Here is a 20,451-nt window from a genome sequence, read left to right as displayed (position 1 = left end):
ATTTATCTGTGTGTTTGAAGTGTGCCTGTGTTTTGAAAAGGCCATGATCCGGGGAGCTGAAATGCCAGTGAAATTAACTAAATGTTCCATTTGCTACGGTGATGAAAGGCTCAACGAAATGGCAAAAAGGCAATACTCTGATTACATACAAATCAAATGAGGTGGATCCAAGGACCTGCCTCTGAAATGAAACCCTCTGAAGGTCCAGGGTCTAGTCAGACAAAGGTGACATCAAACAAGATCATTTTAGAAAGAAGTTAACTTGCATTCATGGATGATAGTCAGAGGACAGCTTAAGCCTGAGTTGTCCTTCATCATGTTACGGCTTATGTTTTTTTCTCATTTCATCAGGTACGTGACATTGTCAGAGTTACCCCCCACCAGAGATCCGACATAATTTAATGCATTTCATTGTAGAGAGGACCCATGAGAGGACTAAAGCCATGCCATCTCATATCCACATGATGATATAGTGAATGAAATAAATAATGAGCTGTAAAAAAACATGTTCACAAAGCTCATATCAGCCGTTCATATTGTTAAATTAAAATGACAGCCAAGGCCCTTTCAGCTTGCATCAGGGGCACTACCTGGCATGGTTTTACCATGAGATTCAATATGAATAGTATTTTGTCAAACATTTCATTGTTATATTCCTGATACTTGATGACTTCAAAGATGCCCATTATATATTTCCCATGATAGATGGAGCCATACACTCCCATACACAGATTCAGTTTAGAGTAAAAGCTTTGTTCAGTGGACATCTCCAGTTATTTTTTAGTCCAGAACAAAGCTTAATCCATGTCCCTAACTGTCCCTATATGTATTAATATGAACATTAATAAATTAGTTTATGAAATATATACTTATATTTCAAAGCTTTTGTTTATTTTTCATTTTTTCATTTATGAGATATAAGTATATATAAGTATATATATTTCAAACCTTTTTTTTCAAAGCTTAATCCATGTCCCTAACTTTCCCTATATGTATTAATATGAACTTAATATGAAATTAATAAATTATATGAACATTTATGAAATCATAAAATGATTACATCTTTAAAGCAATTTAATAGAAAGAACATTTTGTCACCCTGCTCTGAAGAAAATCTTCAGTTTTTCTGATGTGCTCACAGTGACAACCTGAGGTTACTTCCATCTCAATGCAATGGACAACACAGGCTTGAAACACATTGCATGTGTCTGCAAATGGAGTCCCCCTCCTTCCTTGTTTTTCTGGGCTGTGTGGGAGTGCCCGAGGGAGGGGGGGTTGGTAAGGTGCTGGACTGAGAAAGGTCACTGCATTCTATTCCCGCCTCGCCTTCCTTTGCACTCAATTAAAGAGGTGACAGACGATAGTGTTTAATGTGACAGAAGTGATTCATATGAAAGTGTGTGTCACTATTACTGCTGTCCTCTTTGGACTCCTCTTTGGATACCTGTTGGCTCAAAGTGCCTGGATGGCTTCTTGTCTTTTCTCAATGTTTGGTTTCTCCTGTCACTTTGTTACTTTAGTTTCTCCATGGCCTATAAACATGGCTTCATATACACCTATTGTGATTTTTACCTTTGGAAATGTAATGTTTGTATTTTACAGAACATTTGTTTCCACCTGTTTAAACTGGCTCAATGAACTAAAGCAGATGTTAATGAAATCAACATTCTGGGGAAAGACATCATGTACTCAACTTGTTAGGTTTATGTTCCTGGTTTGTCTTGTGCACAAAGATTTTTGTGTAACTGTCAATTTCTGTAAACATTTTCTGTAAACATAGCACAATGGCTATATTTCTTTGATCTACCTGTGTTCTTTTCTTTTCTAATATTGACTCAACACAAGGTCATGAAAGCTGGTGTCTCAGTGCTGAATGCAAGACTTTTACCTTGGAAACTTTTACCTTGGGTAGCACACAATGGGAAGCCTCATTGCTTTAATACAGCAGATGTGGATGGCGATTGTTTGGAGGAACTCTATTGTGTGTCTGTGGCATGGCAGGTAAACACCCTTTTCAAAGATCAGCTGACAGCTTTTGACAGGTGAGCTGTCGCACAGTATTTCTGTGCATTTTTTTACAAAAAAAAAAACTCTCTTCCCCTCTCTCCTTGCATCAAAATGGAAGACTGAATCCAGCACCTCCAACATTCTTCTAACCTTACCCTGGGGTCAAGCCATCAAGATGGCTGCCTGCCTAGCCCATCATCTTGTGTAACACAAAGGTGTGTGCAATCCCTGAAGCAACAGTGAGAAATGAGGTATGCAAGCGGCCGCTGTATCTTTCCCATATGGACCAAACCTGTGGACCTGCCTTCCCTCTAATCCTGGAGTGATGGCTTTCCTAAAACAGCCTTAATCTCACCAAGCCGAGGGTGCAATTCTGATAAGTCTCGAGCGAGATCAAATGAGGTTTACGGGCGGGTCGACCGCCATGAGGAACAGAAGAAAGCCCCAAAAAAGGAGCGGCCTATCCATCCGCTTTGATTCGCACATACCTGAGAGGATTTTTTTGTTGAGGTCATCTTTTTGTTTTTGACCTCTTCTAGGGCAGCAGTTCAGCCCTCATCTCTCTTGTATAATGTGATGATTCTGAACAGGCAATAAAGTGAATTAGATAGATAGATAGATGGATAGATAGATACTTTATTGATCCCCAAGAGGAAATTCAAGTACCTTTCCCAACAGTGTTTACATGTACAGTGCTCTTGTTAAAGGCTCTAGATCTAATTGTGTTTCAGGGTTTTATTTGTTGTCAAACTTATAGCCTCTTTCTCTCTCTCTCTCTTTTGTCTCACACAGGCACACACACACACACACACACACACACACACACACACACACACACACACACACACACACACACACACTGTTTGGTTGGTGCCCATGCAGACAAACAGCAAACAGTTCGATCAGTTTTTCCCCAAAGGCAACAAAGCTTGCCAATAATCCTGCATATGCTTCCTGACCTCCCTTAATCACTTGCCTCCTCCTTTTCAGCGTTGCTGCAGCATCCTTGGCCATGTCATTTCTGGGGAAAATCTCTTCACCTATTCGCTCGAGCAGTTTTTAAAAAAGGACAATTTGAGCTGGTCCATTGTTGAGCCTGTCCATTGTTCACCACTAGACACTTCAAGTAATGGGCCATGTTTTTGAGGCTTTGTGCAATGTCGAGGATGCACAGTTAGTTACAGTCTTTGATTGTTGCAGCAGAAGAGATGGTATTGGTATTGACACAAGTAAATATCGATTTTTATGTCTGGAAGTTTTCATCCTCTTTCAACAACCAACAGTAGTCTCAAGGACAAGATGTTATTTGAAGGATCAATATCTTTCTGAGAAAGGTTTATGTACATGAGTCAGTATGGATTTATGTATGGAAACGGTCATCTTCTTGAAAAGTTATTTTTTTCAGGAAAGATTTACAGCATTCGCAGCAATATAAGAGAAGACGTGTGAATATTTGTTTTTAATTTTCTGTTTTGTTTTTATTAATACAGGTCCAAGCGCCCTGTTCCTCTTCCTGTCGGCGCCACAAGAGTTGATGGTTCCATGCCTGTTATCCCTCACCAGCAGGTACTGCCCCCCCCTCTTTTTCTTTACATACATGATATTAATGTGTCCTATGTCCATAGGACACATTACTTTTTCTTTACATACATGATATTAATGTGTCCTATGTCCATAGGACATAATGTGTCCTATGTCCTCCCACACACATGCTTTACATGTGTGTGGGAGGACCTTTGGTAGGTTTGCCAACCTACTTATGAAGGCATTTTGAGGAGGATCACACTTAACTCCTAAGAGAGTCTGTAATATAAAACCCTGGTTGGTCGCTGAAATTCAGCCTGGTCACCTGAGTTCTCCCTGATCTCTGGAGTTCAGCCTAGTCACTGGGGCTCATGAATGTCAAGAGTTCCCCAGTCACTTGCAGAGCATCTTGTTTCCCCATCTTTCTCAGGGGAAGGGTGCTCTCTAGTGACCACAGTGCAGCACTGTGCAAGTGTAGCACTGCTGTCTCAACTCCCTTCAGACCCAGCGTGTTGAAGTGAAGAAGCTTTCGATAGTCTTTCTAGCAAATTCTGTTGTTTTTGAAGTGCAGAGCTGAGTTGGGCTCCTGCCCCAGACACTGAGCAACCCCCCTCTTTACACACTTCCCCCCCCCCCCCTCGTGTCTCTCCCTCCTTGAAGGGGCAAATAAATGGTAGTCCCGTGCCCCCAAACACCCCAGCCGGCGGTATAGACACTTCTGGTGAGGCAAACTCCCACCTCTCCGTCAACTCCTCGACGCCCGCCAAGGGGCAGTCTCCAGGCCCGACCAAGAGGAAGCAGTATAACTCCCCCATCGGTCTCTACTCTGAGGAGACCCTGCGGGAGATGGCCATGGTGCAGGAGAGCCAGAAGGCTAAGGGCTCCGGCACAGGCCTTTTGCTGGGGTATGTAAGCAGCAGGAAGCATAAATGTGTAGGCCAACGCTAAGGCTAACAGCAAAGTGTGACTATGCCCCCGAGAACTCTCCCTCTCTCCACAGTGGCATGACCAGTGTTCTGCTGCAGACAGAAAAACACAAACTCCACTAGGAGATATCTGCTGACTTTACATTTACATTTATTCATTCAGCAGATGTCCCATTTTCCATCTATTGTTACATAATATATTTTCTCAATGGAATGTATTGGAAATCCACAAAACCACTGAGCATTCAGCTTTGCAGGGATTCATGAGAGTGTTCTTCCGAAGCAGAGCAGAGCTGATGGTCAGTGGAAGGAGAGTGAAGGGGCATGACCAGTCTCTGCTGTTCACCTGCTTTTCTAACAAATGGAACCGGCGAAGTCTCAGAACATTCTAAAGATGGTAATCACTCGAATTCTCTCATGACCTCATAAGCCTGACCCTCACCTGGTGTCCGGTTCTGCTTAGCCTGCTGGGACCACTGCAGTCCCCAGCGCTTGGGAATGTAGAGAAGTCACCCGGATATCTCCCTGTTTGAGCAGTAGTCCTCCTCCAGTGTCAGAATGTCAACAAATGAAACAGGATTTGAGAGCACATACACAGCAATATTGATACCTCAAGCCAAGAGTCAAACATAATGAAATAATCAGTCAAATGCTTTATAATAATGCTTCCCATAGAGAATTCAGTGATACGAAACGTCATTATTGCGAGTAAAGAGTAAAAAGGGAAGGTGTGTTCTCATAGCACAGATTGCTACAGGCTTTTCACAGTTGTCTGAGGGGATAGAGTTACTCTGTAACCGTGACGACAGGGTAAAGCACCTGTTCCTGTCATCTCATTTAAAGGCCACGGAATGCCTGGGTTCAAGTTGCCCTCTCTCCTGCATTGCCATTGCATGTCTCTATCACTCTCTCTTTCTCTCTTCTCCCTCCTATCCCTAATTTGAATCCTCTCCCACTCACACATTGGGAAACGTTTAATATTTGTTGACTGTATTTATTCACTGATTTCTTTCACGAGTCAATGCGTAATTTGATAGGTAGCAAGCAGAAATCATTCACTGTCATAAATTCCGCTACATAAAAAGGCTCTAGATGCCCCAGCTGTGGCGCAACTGGCTGGGGCACCTGTGCTGTACGTCGGTGACCCGGGTTTGATTCCCGCCCCGTGGTCCTTTCCAGATCCCACCCCTGCTCTCTCTCCCATTCGTTTCCTGTCACTCTCCACTGTCCTATCATTAAAGGCATAAAAAAGCTAGATTGACAATTGATTAGACAATTACTTTCAACAGCTCTATAGTGTTTATCACTCAATTAACAAACAACAGAGGTCAAAATGATTATGGCCGAGCCTGTATCTTTAGTTGGGAATGTCACATTGAAGGGCACTTGAAGAGCACAGGTCACACAGGTCACTAACTCACCATCTTTCCTTTGCAGGCACCAAGTTTCCTTAACCCCAGACCCCTTGGATGATTCAAAGAGTCACTGAATAGTGTTACTAACCTTAATTTGCTCTCTCTCTCTCTCTCTCTCTCTCTCTTTCTTTCTGTCTCTCCAATGTTTTAGGTTATCTCCAACACTCCTGCCAAGTTAGTATGATTGCAGTATAGGTGCTTAAATGTGGATGATATGCATGGTGTCATATTGTAGGTGTTGTGTGTGTGTGTGTGTGTGTGTGTGTGAGCTGTGTATTCAGGCCTAGGGTTAGTGTGTCCTCATTGCATGAGTCAAGCAAGCTGCTATCAGCCATATGCCTTTACACAGACATTGGTCTTATGTGACCAGTTCAAATCTTATTGCTCAAGCTTGAATAAGACTAGATTGCCAGAGTACTGTATATGATGTTGTTTTATTGACTCTCTGTTCGGCATATGTACTGTAGCATATGCCTTTTGGACAGATTGCTTTCAACTGCTACAACACATGCTTTGAATTGCTTGAGATGTCTGGCGTCATGCTGCAGAATGTGCTATTTGTCTTGGATCATGGAATGACGAGAGTGGCAAATGGCTTGTCTATGGAATGATTTGCGGTTGCATGTGGTGTGTGTGTGTATGTGTGTGTGTGTGTATTTTTAGAGTTCAGATGTGGTTCTGTGTGTGGTTTCTCTGAAGTGCTACTGGGGGATAATGGATTTTGCTGACTTAGGCTTAGAGGTCATGCCAGGTTATAGAATGCACTGGCATGGATTTTTAGAGTGACTTGTTAGCTTGCCTTGTAGGCGTGCTTTATTGATCACATGTGCTTTGGTTTGCCTTAATTGCTCGTGGGTATTCATAGACCGTGGATGAGTGTGACTTTGGGTCAGTCCTGTTGTTCTTCAAAGCCCCCTGTTCTTTTTTTATCACGTACATCACTAATTCCCTGTCCTCTCTTCACTCCACCTTATCCTTTCCTCTTTTTATTTCTCATCCCCACCTCTACTCTCTCTTCCTCTCTCTTCCTCTCTCTCTCTCTCTCTCTTCCTCTCTCTCTCTCTCTCTCTCTCTCTCTCTCTCTTTCTCTCTCTTTCTCTCTCTTTCCCTCTCTTTCCCTCCCTCTAATTCTTCAAAAAAACACCCTTTGCCCCTTCCTCCCCCTCACACACAAATCACTCCAATCGCCTACAGCAACGAGTACCTCCCCAATTTCAACCCCACTGCTCTCAAGGACTCGGCCTTGTCCACCCACAAGCCCATTGAGGTGCCGGGCCCGGGCGGCAAGGCCACCATCATCCACGCCCAGTACAACACCCCCATAAGCATGTACTCGCAGGACGCCATTATGGACGCTATCGCTGGGCAGACCCAGGCCCGGGGTAAAGAAGGGTAAGAGTCTCAGCTGCGGCACCGCACCCTCTTGGCATGTCTATCCTTCTGCCCGCTTGCATGGTCCCTGCCCCCTCCACCCTCTCCGGTACCAGTTGTATCCAGAGGTGTATTAGCTGGAGGTGTATTAGCTGCTGCTTGATGCTGGTGGAGGCTTAAAACTTCCTCAGGATGTCTACTTTGGGATCTAGCTGGTATAGTATCATCCGATTGATTGACTGCCACGCGAGTGAATTCTGCTCCACATCTATGTGTTCGAGGCACAGAGAGCTTAAAAATAATGCACTGTTTATGGGTGAGAACTTTTTTGTGTGGAGTGTATTTGATTTGCTGTGGGGTTCCTGGATTTGGTGTTGCCAGTTAGAAGCAAGAAATAAGGAGCAAAAGTGTCTTGTGGGTTTTATATTGAATATCAGGATCAGGTCATTTAAAATGAACACTTGTATATTGGCACAGTTTCGGGGGAGTTTGTGTAGGTTATTAATTCATTCATTCATTCACTCATTCATTCATTCATCCATCCATTGATCCATCCATCCATGCTCTCACCAGCTCAACTCATGCTGCCAGTTGATCTAATATTGGTCATACATGTAAGGACCTGCAGCAAAACGTTCCTAGTAAAGACTCAATACTTACAGTAGCACAAGGGAACACAAATAAAGAAAAATGCATTTGTGCATATTTATTAGCTTCGACAGAACAGTTGTTCTGTTGTAATATACTCCTTAGGTATTTATTTGAGATCATACAGTATAGTGTGTTTTAATGTATTTAATACATGGAAGGCATGTATGCAAAGCCATGTATAACTGTGTCAGTGTGTGGATTGGGCATGTAATACTACAGTTTGATCAACTGATATGTTCAACATGAAATAGTCTCTGTACTCATATGACATATCATAGAGAGTTGGGGCTGGGTGACCCACACTAAGTTGGTTGGTGTGAGATTTCAGCAGTGCTTTCTTTTACAGTGCCCTACTTGCTCGTTAGCTGTTGCTACATGCGTATAGTAGCTAAGATGACTCAAAATCATAGTCCATGAAAACCGACATCTCATTTACAGAGTCAAGTTCCAGACTAACCTGAACCCTAATTTAGAGAGTTTTCTGTGGAAAAGAAAGAACATTCCTCCCCTATTTGTATCCAAACACTTTGACAAGAAACATTTAGAAAAGTTTTTGCAGGTGCTCCCAACTGATTATAATGACCAGACTTGCAACATTTAGGACTACCTGAATGGGCCTTTCTACAATACTGGTAACTGTCCCATTCTAGAATGAAACAGCGTAGGGTTTATTCTTTCCAGATATAGTATCATCAGATATATTATATGTCAAAGAGCTAAATCATGTTGCATTAACAATGTCTGTAATGTCTATAACTGGACTTTTTGAATTAAGTTGAGTGATTATGTTCCAAAGCAACTTGGTGAAAACAAGCACATCATCTTCATAACAGTTCTAAGCAAAATTTAAAATGACAAATATTTGCTGCGTAAGTGATAATCACAATGAATTGTTTTCATTGAGTTGTCAATCATCTGAAAGATATGATATTACACTGACCACCAACCAAACGAATAAGGAATTTGATAGTTTGATGTACACGAATAATGCTTCTAGTCACCTAGGTCATCTCCAGTGGCTAGGGCACTGTAAAACAAACATGGGGTCACTTCTAGCAGTCAGTAGGTGTGAACCATTGTGTTACTCTTCCATTTCTCACTCCTGCCCTTTCTATTTATCCATCTCTTCATTTCTCCACCCCACCTCCCCCAACTCCACCACTCGCACCCCCCTCATGCCCGCCCCCCCCACATCCATGGCTGCACCTCCACCCTGCTCATTGGTTGGGTGACCTGTCACAGTGAAGAGATCCCTGATGAGGGATCCCCATTGGCGTAAGTAATCCAAACTGTGGCGGGCACAGCCGCCCTATAACACCTGCCACATCTCTCTGCCTGTTCACTCACCCCCCCCCCACCCCCCTCGTCCCCAACCTCCCGTCACCCCTTCAGTGACCCCCCCTCTGTCCTCGTCTTCTTTTCCTCCCCTCTCCCCTTGAATTGGTTGTGTGCATTTGGATCTGACTCTGGATTACAGATTTCCACATATTGCTTCCACTCAAATGCAATGGTGACATCACTGGCAGGACTGTCTAAAAGTGCTTCATCACAGGTATCAGTTTTATGTAAGTAGAAGAATATGGAAAGGATATGGTAGATATTAATGAACAAATTACCAGTACTACCTGAATGGGCCTTTCTACAATACTGGTAACTGTCCCATTCTAGAATGAAACAGCGTAGGGTTTATTCTTTCCAGATATAATAGTGGCTCAAACTTCTCAAAGAGGGCAACGTTAAAGCAGCGGAAAACATCTATTTAAAAAAATGCTGTCATTTCATTAGCACTCTCATTCCATCCATTTGCCTTTTGGACCAATTGTTAAACCATTTCTGATTCAACATAGATAACACAGCATTTTATACATCAACACTGCAACACTGCATCATATTAGCACCATATTATGATTGGCCCCAAAGTGGAGTTTGGTGCATTTCCAATCCACTCTTAGCTAAGAGTTGCAGAGCTGTCCAGTAGGTTTTGGGGTCTTTTGTTGGCATTATTGGTTCTCTGACTTCACTGACTTTGGTTTTTGAAGTTCATACTTTCCCTGGAGGAGGGATTCCTGGGTTGATTTCAGTGTATCAGAACACAGCTACAATCAGGTGGGCGGTTTCAGTCATGTTTTTTTTTTAAATCTGGCACAGTTTGCCAAATTCTGTAGAAAGTTAACTGAATTTGTCTACCTCAAGAGAATGTTCTGAGCTCTCTTCTGTTTCTCTGCGTTTCTGACTGTTTGAACTGAATGATTTTCTGCACATGTAAATGTTCTAAGCCAAGCCACGTTGGTCTAGCCACACTGGTATTAGTGCTTTCTATGTCAGCTTACCTGCCTAGTCATTAGTCACATGAGTCTGTCACCAAGCTTTTTGTGTTTTCTTTGTTTGTTTGTTTTCTGCACATGCTCTGTAAGAACAACACAATGTTGATGTTGTTGTTTTTTTCTCACCACTCTGTGAGGCTAACGTAAACACCTGCACATGTTTTGAGTGTCACACACACACATACCAAACCAAAGCACAACAATCAGCAGAGGCTCTCTCTTTCTCTGGTCCCCGGGTCGGTTGGCTGGCCGGTCTGACGGCTGTGGGGCTCTCTCTGTGGTTCCAGTACTCTCCCAGTAAAAGACCGTCTTGTAGACAGTGCCTCCCCAGTGTATCAGGCGGTCATCCAGAAGAAGGATAAGGAGACGGAGATCAACGAAGGGACCCTCCGGGCTGCCCATCACCAGTCCAAGTCCTTCCGCATCCTTGCCCATATCACTGGCACCGAGTACTGTAAGTGTCAGACCTGGTGTTCAGCTTAAAACACTCATCGCCATTATTTTTACTTTCTTATATTAATCAGCAAGAGATACATAGCTTCAAGCTTTGGATTATTACTCTGTTGTCCAGAATGGTTGCTTATTCTGTATGTTGAAGCCACACTTTAATATGGCAGTGTTTCTTTAAATGCTGCTGAGTATACTGCTTTTTAGCCACTGAATAGTATTGAGTAAAATAATATACAGTATAAACAAAAAAAAACATTTTTGTTGTAACACATTGCTATTGGCTACATATCCTGTTGGCTAACCCTGAGTCATTTCAGACAACTGATTTGTATATTCTCTGTCTCCCCCCCCCCCCCCCCCCCCCCTTCTCTCTTCTGCAGTGCAAGACCCAGATGAGGACCGTCTGATGAAGTCAAGGTAGGCAGCTAGCAGCAGCTACTGGTGGCCTGTGAGAGAAGCTCCTTTCTGGCTCAAGGCTTCTGAGCCTAAACAGAGCAGTATTTCTGTCAGTCAGCCTCTCAGAGGAGACCTTTGCTCTCTGCGACCCCTGCCTCAAATCACTCTCTGTGTTGAACTTGAAGCCTGTGCTGTGAGGGTTTAGCTTTGGTCTTCCCAACAGTTTAGCGCCAGGACAAATGCGATAGACTCATTGCCATGGCACTTAGCCTGGAGACGTTGAGTTCTCGTCTTTCCTGGTTTCCAGACAGTGAGCTACTTTCGTCCCCTCTGTCCCACTCTCCACAACAAACTGACATGGTAGTGACATCTCCCAGGTCTTCAAATCAGATAGCACTTGCTTTGAACTGAGAGGCTTTCCAGAACACTTCTCAAACTCCAGCCACCCTTCTTGAGCGTATCATTCCATACAGAGTTCCACCTTCCATTAAAGCTATTGTTAGGAACAGGTACACAAAATGGGAAGCTCGAGTAATTCAGAAATTCAATACTGGTTTCAGAAAGGAAAATGGAGGCTTTAACCTAACCTACCTCTTCCCCTCTCTCTTTCTCTTTGTCTGTTTTCTTCTCTCCTTTTCTCCATCCTTCATGCCACAGGGAAAAGTTTCAGTCAGAAGCTAAAGGCCCACGTTTTGCTAGATTGAAAAACTGGCACCACGGTCTATCTGCCCAGATCCTCCATGCATCAGAATAAAAGTCTCACCTGAAAGTGTGACTTCATATACGTGGCATCACTGTAACAGCTCATACCACTGTACTGGAGAGGCAAACGCATGTAGAAAAGAATGGAAGTGAGGGATAGAAGGAGATGAGTGTCAAGAAAGAAAGTTCTGGATAGTTGGGTTATTCTCTAGGTCACATGGGAAAGGCATAATGGCATACTCTGTTAAGCTTGCTACCCTGAAGTGTTATTCTGTAAGCTTTTGGCTCTACCCCTCACACTTTTGGGTTTGAATTAAACCAGTTCCATTTGTTGTTATTTAAAGAATAGTTGTAGCTGGAAATGTTTTCACCATTGATCTCATTCTTTGAAGCTTGTTATTTTAGGAGAATAAATGTGATGCCACCTTTAACTGAAACACAGCAGAAATGTTTCTTGGCTTGTGAATGTTTTTTTTAGAATGGCTCCAATGAGAGAAAAGATGCTTTGCAGTTTTTTAAATGAAAACATTACATCCTAGTCACCTGTTCCTTAGATATGACGTGAACTGGCATCATAGGCCAGGTCAGTTTTCTCTTTCAGGTCATTGAAAGGTGAATAAAACTTTCACTGCATTAAGCAACTAAAATATGAAATTCACATCATAAAATCATTTCCATTATTCCATTAAGTCACATAATTAAATAGTCCTTTGTTATGAGTTCCTAGATTGTCTTTGTCATGAGCAACAGCTTATAAATTCTTTACCAGCCTCATGCCCATCTGATTAGAACTACATGCGTGTCAGGAGGGGCATGACTGAAGTGACATTAGTGTGAGGGAGACGTGTTATTAAAATATTAAAACCAACATCAGTCTTAACAGTCTCACCAAATGGCTCATGGACTTTTCTCAGCCATTGTAAAGGACTTTGTAGCATCCAGGGATTAAAAACGGAAGCAGTTATATATAGAGGACAGGTGTGGTCATAAATCTGTGTTGGTGTCAAAGTGTTCAGTGTTCAGTTTACATTTAATTTGTGGGTCACACCATAGTAATAAATGTGCATTTAGACATTTTATAAGATTCCATAACTTTTTTTAGCTTTATACTAGTCGTTCTGTCAGTACACATTTAGCTGAAATCCAACTAGTCTGCAGTATCAGTGTACATTTCAAGTAATGTAATGCCATGTAAATATTTACATAATCACATAATTGCACTCGGTATGTAAATTTGCACAACTGAGCTGAGCCATGATTTACGATCTCATGAGGTCTACACACTCATTACAATACTCATTAACACATAGTGTGCCCCCTAATTAGAGATCTCCAAACACTAGACGAGTCCTCCTATGAGTAGTGGAGCTCTATAGGGTGTCAGCCTTGGCTTAAGGGACAGGATCATGTCTGTTGGATCAACTCAAGGAAAGAGAAGCCATCAGCCCATATCTCCAGTGGGGCGTCTGTTCATCCTCCCTGCCCCTGAGAGAGAGAGAGAGAGAGAGAGGGATAAAAGAGGAGAGAAGGTATTCAGATCTGTGAGTAGTCAGTGGTGCGATGCCAGGCCCCTGTTTCCTCCTCTGAGAGGAAACCATAGTAACAAGGTAAAATATATTGCTTGTCTGGTGGTCAATGAGGGAAATTGTATCAGCCTGCGCTGTGGACTGTTTGTGATATAGTGAGTGACTTGACTGCAACCACCGCTAACTGCGTCTTCTTGGCATTATTGCTTGTTGGCTGCCTCCGACATCCCTGACCTTTCACCCCCACCCCCACCTGCATGCTGGGTAGAGAGAGTGAATGCACTGGAGTGCTTGTGCCCACGCCTCCCCCCCAACTCATTTCTGGGTGGCTGGCCCCTCTACCCCTTGTTGTTGCCCCTTGTTCCTCCATCCAGATCTCCATCTCCATCTCTATCTCCATTTTCATACACTCCATCACTGTAACTCTTTAGCTGACATCTGCATCTCATTCACCCTCTGTGCAGTGCTCCATCTGTCTTTTTGCCGATCATCCATGATCCATAGCTGAATCCATAGGCGCCAATCACAGGACATTGCTTTATGTTACATTCACTGATGTCTACTCGCAATCAAACTAGCTCAGTGATTGTGTTAATGTGCGGTAGAGTCTTGGCTGGTAGTGTTGGAAGACCTGCAAATTTCTGTCGTAGTAGTGATATTATAGAGTGATTTGTGATCTTATGTTGCACCAGAGTATTTTTCCAGTATCTCCCAGTTAAAGCTGCTGTAAGCTATAGTTATTTCCCCCCAGAATGCTTTGTATTGTATTTTGTACCTCTGAAATGCAATGGAAGAAAATTAATGTGTGATGTACACATGTATGGTCAGATAGAAGTTAGCAAGAACTGCTAACTTACCTTACAGCAGCTTTCAGCATGATTTTGTTTTCATTGTTTGTACCATCATGATGCTTTTAAATGCATTGTACATATTTTTAGTCTATATTTTAACTCCATTGAATCTCATGTAAACATATGACATCAGGTTGTTGTTTGTTGTAGGCAGGCTATTTAACCTTGATTATTGACTATTTAACCTAGACTAGATATGCTAGAGGGAGGTAGTGTTGATGTCAGTCCATCATTATGTGCAGTCGTTTGCTATTCATCTCTCACTCTTCACGAGTTACCCTTTAGTGCTTTTGAAAGCTAAATAGAAGCAAGATATCATTGAATGAATGATAAACTGTGAAAGGGAGAGTTTGTGTGTGTGTGTGTTTGTCTGTTTGTGTGTGTATGTGTGTGTGTGTGTGTGTGTGTGTGTGTGTGTGTGTGTTTGTCTGTTTGTGTGTGTGTGTGTGTGTGTGTGTGTGTGTGTGTGTGTGTGTGTGTGTGTGTGTCTTATTGTCACAACGTATTCCATTTTGTCCAAATAACTGCATTGCTCCTCCATCACTAATACCAGAACACCCATGCAGTGATCAGTGCCACTTCATTTAAACCCATATACATATATAGGTTACCATATGTTCATCCGTTCCCAAAGTAATATTGACATACTTATTGAACTAGCCATATCCCAGTTATGTAAAGAGGAATATATAGTTCAAACACTGCATGCTACTTAGGGGCCATAAGCCCATAATCAGGCCATGTGTAGCCAGCTCTGTTTGCCTTTCTCTTCTCCTCTCCTGCCCGAGGCTGCATGGAGCTCAGATCCTCCCTCCTGCCCTCTCTCCTCCCACCCCGTCATGCATGCTTAGGGTCGGAGTGTGTTGTGCCTGGATGCTTAGCTAGAGTGTGTGTGTTAGCTACAGTCAAAGTAGGAGCACAGTACAGTAATGGTATTCATTAGCTTATGATGATACCACTGATGTCTTGAATGGCTAACAGACTATTCAAGTAGCCCTGGCAAGAGGATGAATGCAATTTCCCTGTTAACACTTGTGGCAAGCAGACTGTACCAGCAGGGGGCACTATAGATTTTGGAGCAATCCTTCCACTGTTCCTCACTCTGTTTTGGCAGCATATTTTAATGCTTGAACATTTCCTTATACTCAGTTGCCATGGCACGTCAGTTAGTAGGCAGTTCTCGAGCAAAAAACAAGTGGCTCAATCAATGAGACCTTGGATAATGCCTTAGTCCTTCAGCACTACCGCCTGGTCTCAATCTTTTTTCCCTTCTACATCCTTGCTTTGCACTGTCAGACAGCTTTGTAGAAACTAACTAGGTCTTATTTTTACTTCAAATATCAGTTCTGTTCCATGTCAGTTCCGTGTTCATTAGTTAATTAGAGACGTGTAACACACATGTTATGGTTATTGAGTAACCCCTTGTGTGTTTTATGTTTTTTATATAGGGCTCATTGCAACTGTGTGTTTGTATCTGCGTCAGTGTATGTGTGTGTGTGTGTGTGTGTGTGTGTGTGTGTGTGTGTGTGTGTGTGTGTGTGTGTGTGTTCGGTGTGTCTGTGTGTCTGTGTGTGTGTGTGTGTGTGTGTGTGTGTGTGTGTTCGGTGTGTGTGTGTGTCTGTGTGTCTGTGTGTGTGTGGGTGTGTGCGTGTTCGTGTGCGTGTGCGTGTGAACTGCAAGAGAGTGCCCATGAACATGTTTATGACTGCAATACAGCAAAGGTTTATTGTATCTCTCACTCACCTCTGGTGTAAGTTAGTGCTGATAGTCAGTGTAGTTCCCAGTGCCTGTGGGTGATATTCTACCGTTAGCCCACGTCCCCAGCCCAGCCAACGTTCTTCTGCTAGACTCCACAGCTAGTCAAGAGCACCAAAGATCAACGTCACAAGTTCACCACAGACAGTGATAAGGGGTTAACAGCCGGCAGTTACCGCCTCCCAGCTTCTCTCTCCTGTGCTTAGTTTCTTAAACACCACTCAAGGTGGTGCTTTGCCATTTCCAAATGACTAGAAAGCAATTGCTGTCTGATACTGGTCAGCCTGGTGCTAACTATTTGGTCAGTGAGAGAGAGGTTTGAGAGAGTGGTGGTTGCGGTGAACAGGGGTCAGCCATCAGTCCTCCACCAGGCCGGTTGCTGCTAGGTGCCTGCCTCCTCCCCCAGCCAGCCCCCCCACCCCCCTCCCCCACCTCTACCCCACCCCGTACTCCCCAAAATCACCACTCAGAGGAAAGAACACCACATTTATCCCACGATCACAAACAAACTGAGTTATTAAGGCATAACCTCTGTTATTGAGTTGAAATGTGCAGCTTTGGATGGTGTTTTTTTTTTGTCTTTTCTTTTGTTGATTTTTGCTGATTTGTTGCTGGTTTTACATTTGGGATTATTTTGACAGATTGTTCAGCTCATTGTGACATGAATTGCCTTGTGTCTTGCATTTGCTTTTGACATTATTACTTTTTTAGCAGGACTGACTTGAAAAAAAAAACATGGGAACAGCCACTAAAAGTCCCACCCCTCTTCATATTGAGCTACAGTAGTGCAAGGCTCTAATAAACCCTAAACAGAGAGCTCTCTAATTGCATCATGGGAATGAAGTCCTCCCCATGTAGATGTAATAGATTAGATAATAGACTAGGTAGTCATTTAATGATATACGGGCGTACTCTATTGATTCTGGCCAAGGCCCATACAGTTCTAGCCTACATACAGGACCCCACAGCCTGTCTGTTCTCCTCGCTCAGTGACTCATCTGCGATCAATAGTCCTCTGGTCCATTAACTGTCTGACTCTTACTCTTTTTATCATCAGGACTCAATTAGTGATCACTGATTTCTCCTAACAGAGTCCATTCTGACCCCACCTCCCCAACCCCCTTAGCAGCCTACCACAAAGCGCTATCTTTCTAATAGCTGCTGGCAGGGTCGATCCTCTGCAACTTCCCCATGTTTCCTGTTTGATCCCTGATGGACTTCCTTGCATTGGGCTAAGCAATACTGAGCGATGCTGCTTCTTGTTTTTGCATGGAAAGGAGGCAGTTGCCCAGCATTTGTGCCTTAAGCTGATATTAACTCTCTAATTCTTGCTGTATGTATAACACACAAACACACACACGCACACACATACACACACATTGAGCTGTTTTGTCCTTGTGTGTGTATGTGTATGTGTTTGTGTATGTGTATATATATACACCTTTAAGTACAGCAGTGTGACCTCTCTCTTTCGTTGCAACCTAACCTGTGATCCAGTCCCCCTGTTGAGCATGCTCCAGTGTCCACCAGCCTTATGGCTGACGCTCTGCCTGCTACTGCCGCTTCGCCCAATCAACCTGCTTCTGAGCCAGAGTGCCTAGCCAATCAGGCACCACTGCCTGATGCTACCTCAAGTCCAGAACCCGCCCCTGTAGAGCCTACCCCAGAGAGGTAATGCCTGTGATTGGATATGTTCGCTGTTTGTCTGTCTTCCCTCGTCTGTTCTACATTGGTCCAGGGTTTGTTCTGGTATGTCTGTTTGTTCTGCCTGTTTGTTTAATGTGTGTCCTGATGTATGTATGTTCTTTTAGTACATACACATGTTTACTTTTCATGAAGATAATATCTGATACACATATTTGTGCATGTTTAAAGGTGATAGTGGTTTAGCCCAGAAAAATTAAAGGTACACCTGTTGATTGCTGGTGGTGATGGTGGTGAGCTGAAATGGAACATAAAAAAGCATCATCAGGGATTATGCTTTTGTTAATAACCTGCATTGAACAGAGAGCTTTCAATCGTCAAATCAGCAATCATCAGGTTTCCCTTAAAAAGAGTTCTTTAAAAAGTCAGTGGAACAAGACCTCAAAGATCAAATTTGACAAGGTAAGTTTTAGGTAACCTGACCCTTTCCTGGTAATGAAATACATGTCCATACATACAAACTAAGGCTGCTATTGCCCCCCAACACATGCACACACACACAGACACACAGACACACACACACACACACACACACACACACACACACACACACACACACACACACACACACACACACACACACATGCATTGCACATGTAGCTGAAAAACAAGTCATGTAGGAACCATTGCAGAGCCTGGAGATGTTGGAGGATCTGACTTCTCAAGAGCAGTAAGAACAGAGAGCCCATGGCAGTGGAGAGACCAGTCGGACCCAGCCTCTTTATCCACTCAATTCCATGACTCCTAACTGTCCTAACAGAAAGTATCAGTCAAGCTTTAGTAGATTTCTCCGAAACCGGAGTTATGTAAAGCTTGGGAATGATTACACTTGACACTGGTTCCATTGCTGTCAAAATACCCCCCATAGGAAGCTAAACACAGTGAGATTCCATCTGACACCCAGCTAATTGGTTGTAGTATCATTAAGATACATAAGCTTAGCTCAAACAGGGATTCTTTACCTGTATACAGGTGTAGAAGTTAACTATAGAAGAGTCTGGTGTTTGGGAGACCATTAGGGTTCCACATTCACCGGGCAACCAAGCGGATTTATTTGGAGTGGTGCCAGAAGTGGCCGGCCTTTGACCTGCGTCCCATGAAGGACTCGTGGAGCTGACGCAGGGCTGCTGTCTGTCCCACTGCTCTCCATTTCAGCTGTTTCTCCCCCGCAGGAAACAGGATCCCTCAGAGGACCTTCACCGGCCATGCCGACGCCTGCTATGTGTGCACATGTTCACGCTGAGCCAAGGGGGTGGGGAGGGGGCTGGTGAATTGTGCGCTCCATATTAAAGCATAAACACAAGCGGGTAGCACACACAGACACACACACACACACACACACACACACACACACACACACACACACACACACACATATACGCATACTCTATCTCTCTCACTCACTCTGTTTCTTCATCTCCTTCTCTGTCATTTATTTGCTATGTGTTTTTTTGTTTTTCTTTCTTTCTCTTTGCTTTTTGTTGGTGTGCTGTATTTTACTCATTTGCACACACACACACACACACACACACACACACACACACACACACACACACACACACACACACACACACACAGATCTACCGAGAGACATGATGCAACATGAAAACACAGGCATTAACGTAGACACACCTGAGGTTCAAAGGCAGCCCTACCAACCCCTTACCCACCCCTGTGCTCTGTCCTCTCTACTCTACTCTACTCTGGTCTGGTCTGGTCTGGCTGTGTTAACTCTCCTCTGTCCTCTGCAGCTCTCAGTCCCTCTCACAGCCTGAACCTGCGCCACAGCCTGTGTCGCCCCCACAGTCTCAGGCCCTGACACCAGTGGCCCCCGGGGCCCCTGCAGTCTCCCCCAGGGCCCCCCGCCACCTGAACCCTGCTGCCTCCCATATCTCGTCCGCTCTGACTGCGCAGTCTAGGTACAATTTCCACCACCCCACCAGTCAGTTACTCCCACCATTATACACTTTCCCCCCTCCACTTCTACCCTTGCCTCCTTTCCCTCCCCCCCATAGTGAGACAATGTTCCTGTTCCCTTTTACCTACCCTGTTTATCCTTTTACCCACCCTGTTTATTGACTTGTCAGTACTGACTGTCTCTTTGCCAAATGTTTCTCCTTGGCCAGGTTTTGAGGGAAAGCAAGGAGCATAGCGGACGCTAATTTAATATATATATATACTGTATATTTGGAGACTATAAAAGGAGACTGAAATACATTTGTTCATTTTATTCACTATAGATGAGAGAGAAAAAGGATATTTTATTTAGCACTAGGACAGGGACAGAACCCTTATCCCTATATTCACGCCTGTCTCGTTAACCCCCCCTTGTTAAGAAACCATGTTTATAAACGAGGGCCGCCGCCCACCTCGGCTTTGGAGGCCCTGACAATCACCCCGATGTTCCGCACCAGAAATTTGCCCAAACGTGGGCGCTCCCTGCCCTCGGGGAAACCCAAGCATCTGAGGTACACAGATAACTCACACACTTCGCGCCTGTCCAAACCACTGTGTGTGTGTGACCGACGGAGTGATGTGCAGAGTAGCAGGGCCTGATGGGATATAGGAGCGAGACAAACGGAGGATGGACGGACCTGCGGCCAGGGAGGCTTGGTGTAGGTCAGGAGCTTCTCTCCTGTTTGAGGTCCGGTACAGACCAATGGCACCTCTGACACACAGCGCATTGTCCAAAATGGGAAAATTGAGCTGATCTCAATTGGACAGTTATAAGTTGAAATTGTAGGTAAGTAGGAACAGTTGGAGGTGCCTTCTAATTGGGTTTTGTCATTAAGGATTTTTTTTTCCAGAAACATTGACGTATGATCCTTGTCTGGATGACGCACACATGA

General features: G+C 43.8%; 1 protein-coding gene across 1 annotated transcript in view; it reads left to right on the top strand.

Annotated features, from left to right (window-relative positions):
- Positions 1 to 20,451, top strand: part of ldb3a (LIM domain binding 3a) — a 47,803-nt gene that overhangs the window by 18,571 nt on the left and 8,781 nt on the right. Inside the window, exons 4-12 of the mRNA XM_042066204.1 lie at positions 3,498 to 3,573; positions 6,024 to 6,046; positions 7,067 to 7,264; positions 10,506 to 10,672; positions 11,049 to 11,085; positions 11,722 to 11,817; positions 17,396 to 17,569; positions 19,354 to 19,521; positions 19,939 to 20,070. Of these exons, the coding sequence (XP_041922138.1) occupies positions 3,498 to 3,573; positions 6,024 to 6,046; positions 7,067 to 7,264; positions 10,506 to 10,672; positions 11,049 to 11,085; positions 11,722 to 11,817; positions 17,396 to 17,569; positions 19,354 to 19,521; positions 19,939 to 20,070 (1,071 nt within the window). The remainder of the gene's footprint in view (positions 1 to 3,497; positions 3,574 to 6,023; positions 6,047 to 7,066; positions 7,265 to 10,505; positions 10,673 to 11,048; positions 11,086 to 11,721; positions 11,818 to 17,395; positions 17,570 to 19,353; positions 19,522 to 19,938; positions 20,071 to 20,451) is intronic.

This window comes from Alosa sapidissima, chromosome 16 (assembly GCF_018492685.1).
Source record: "Alosa sapidissima isolate fAloSap1 chromosome 16, fAloSap1.pri, whole genome shotgun sequence".
In the NCBI taxonomy this organism is placed as follows: Eukaryota; Metazoa; Chordata; class Actinopteri; order Clupeiformes; family Clupeidae; genus Alosa; species Alosa sapidissima.
Note: the sequence above shows the minus strand (reverse complement) of the source record. Positions and strands in the feature narration are given on the sequence as shown.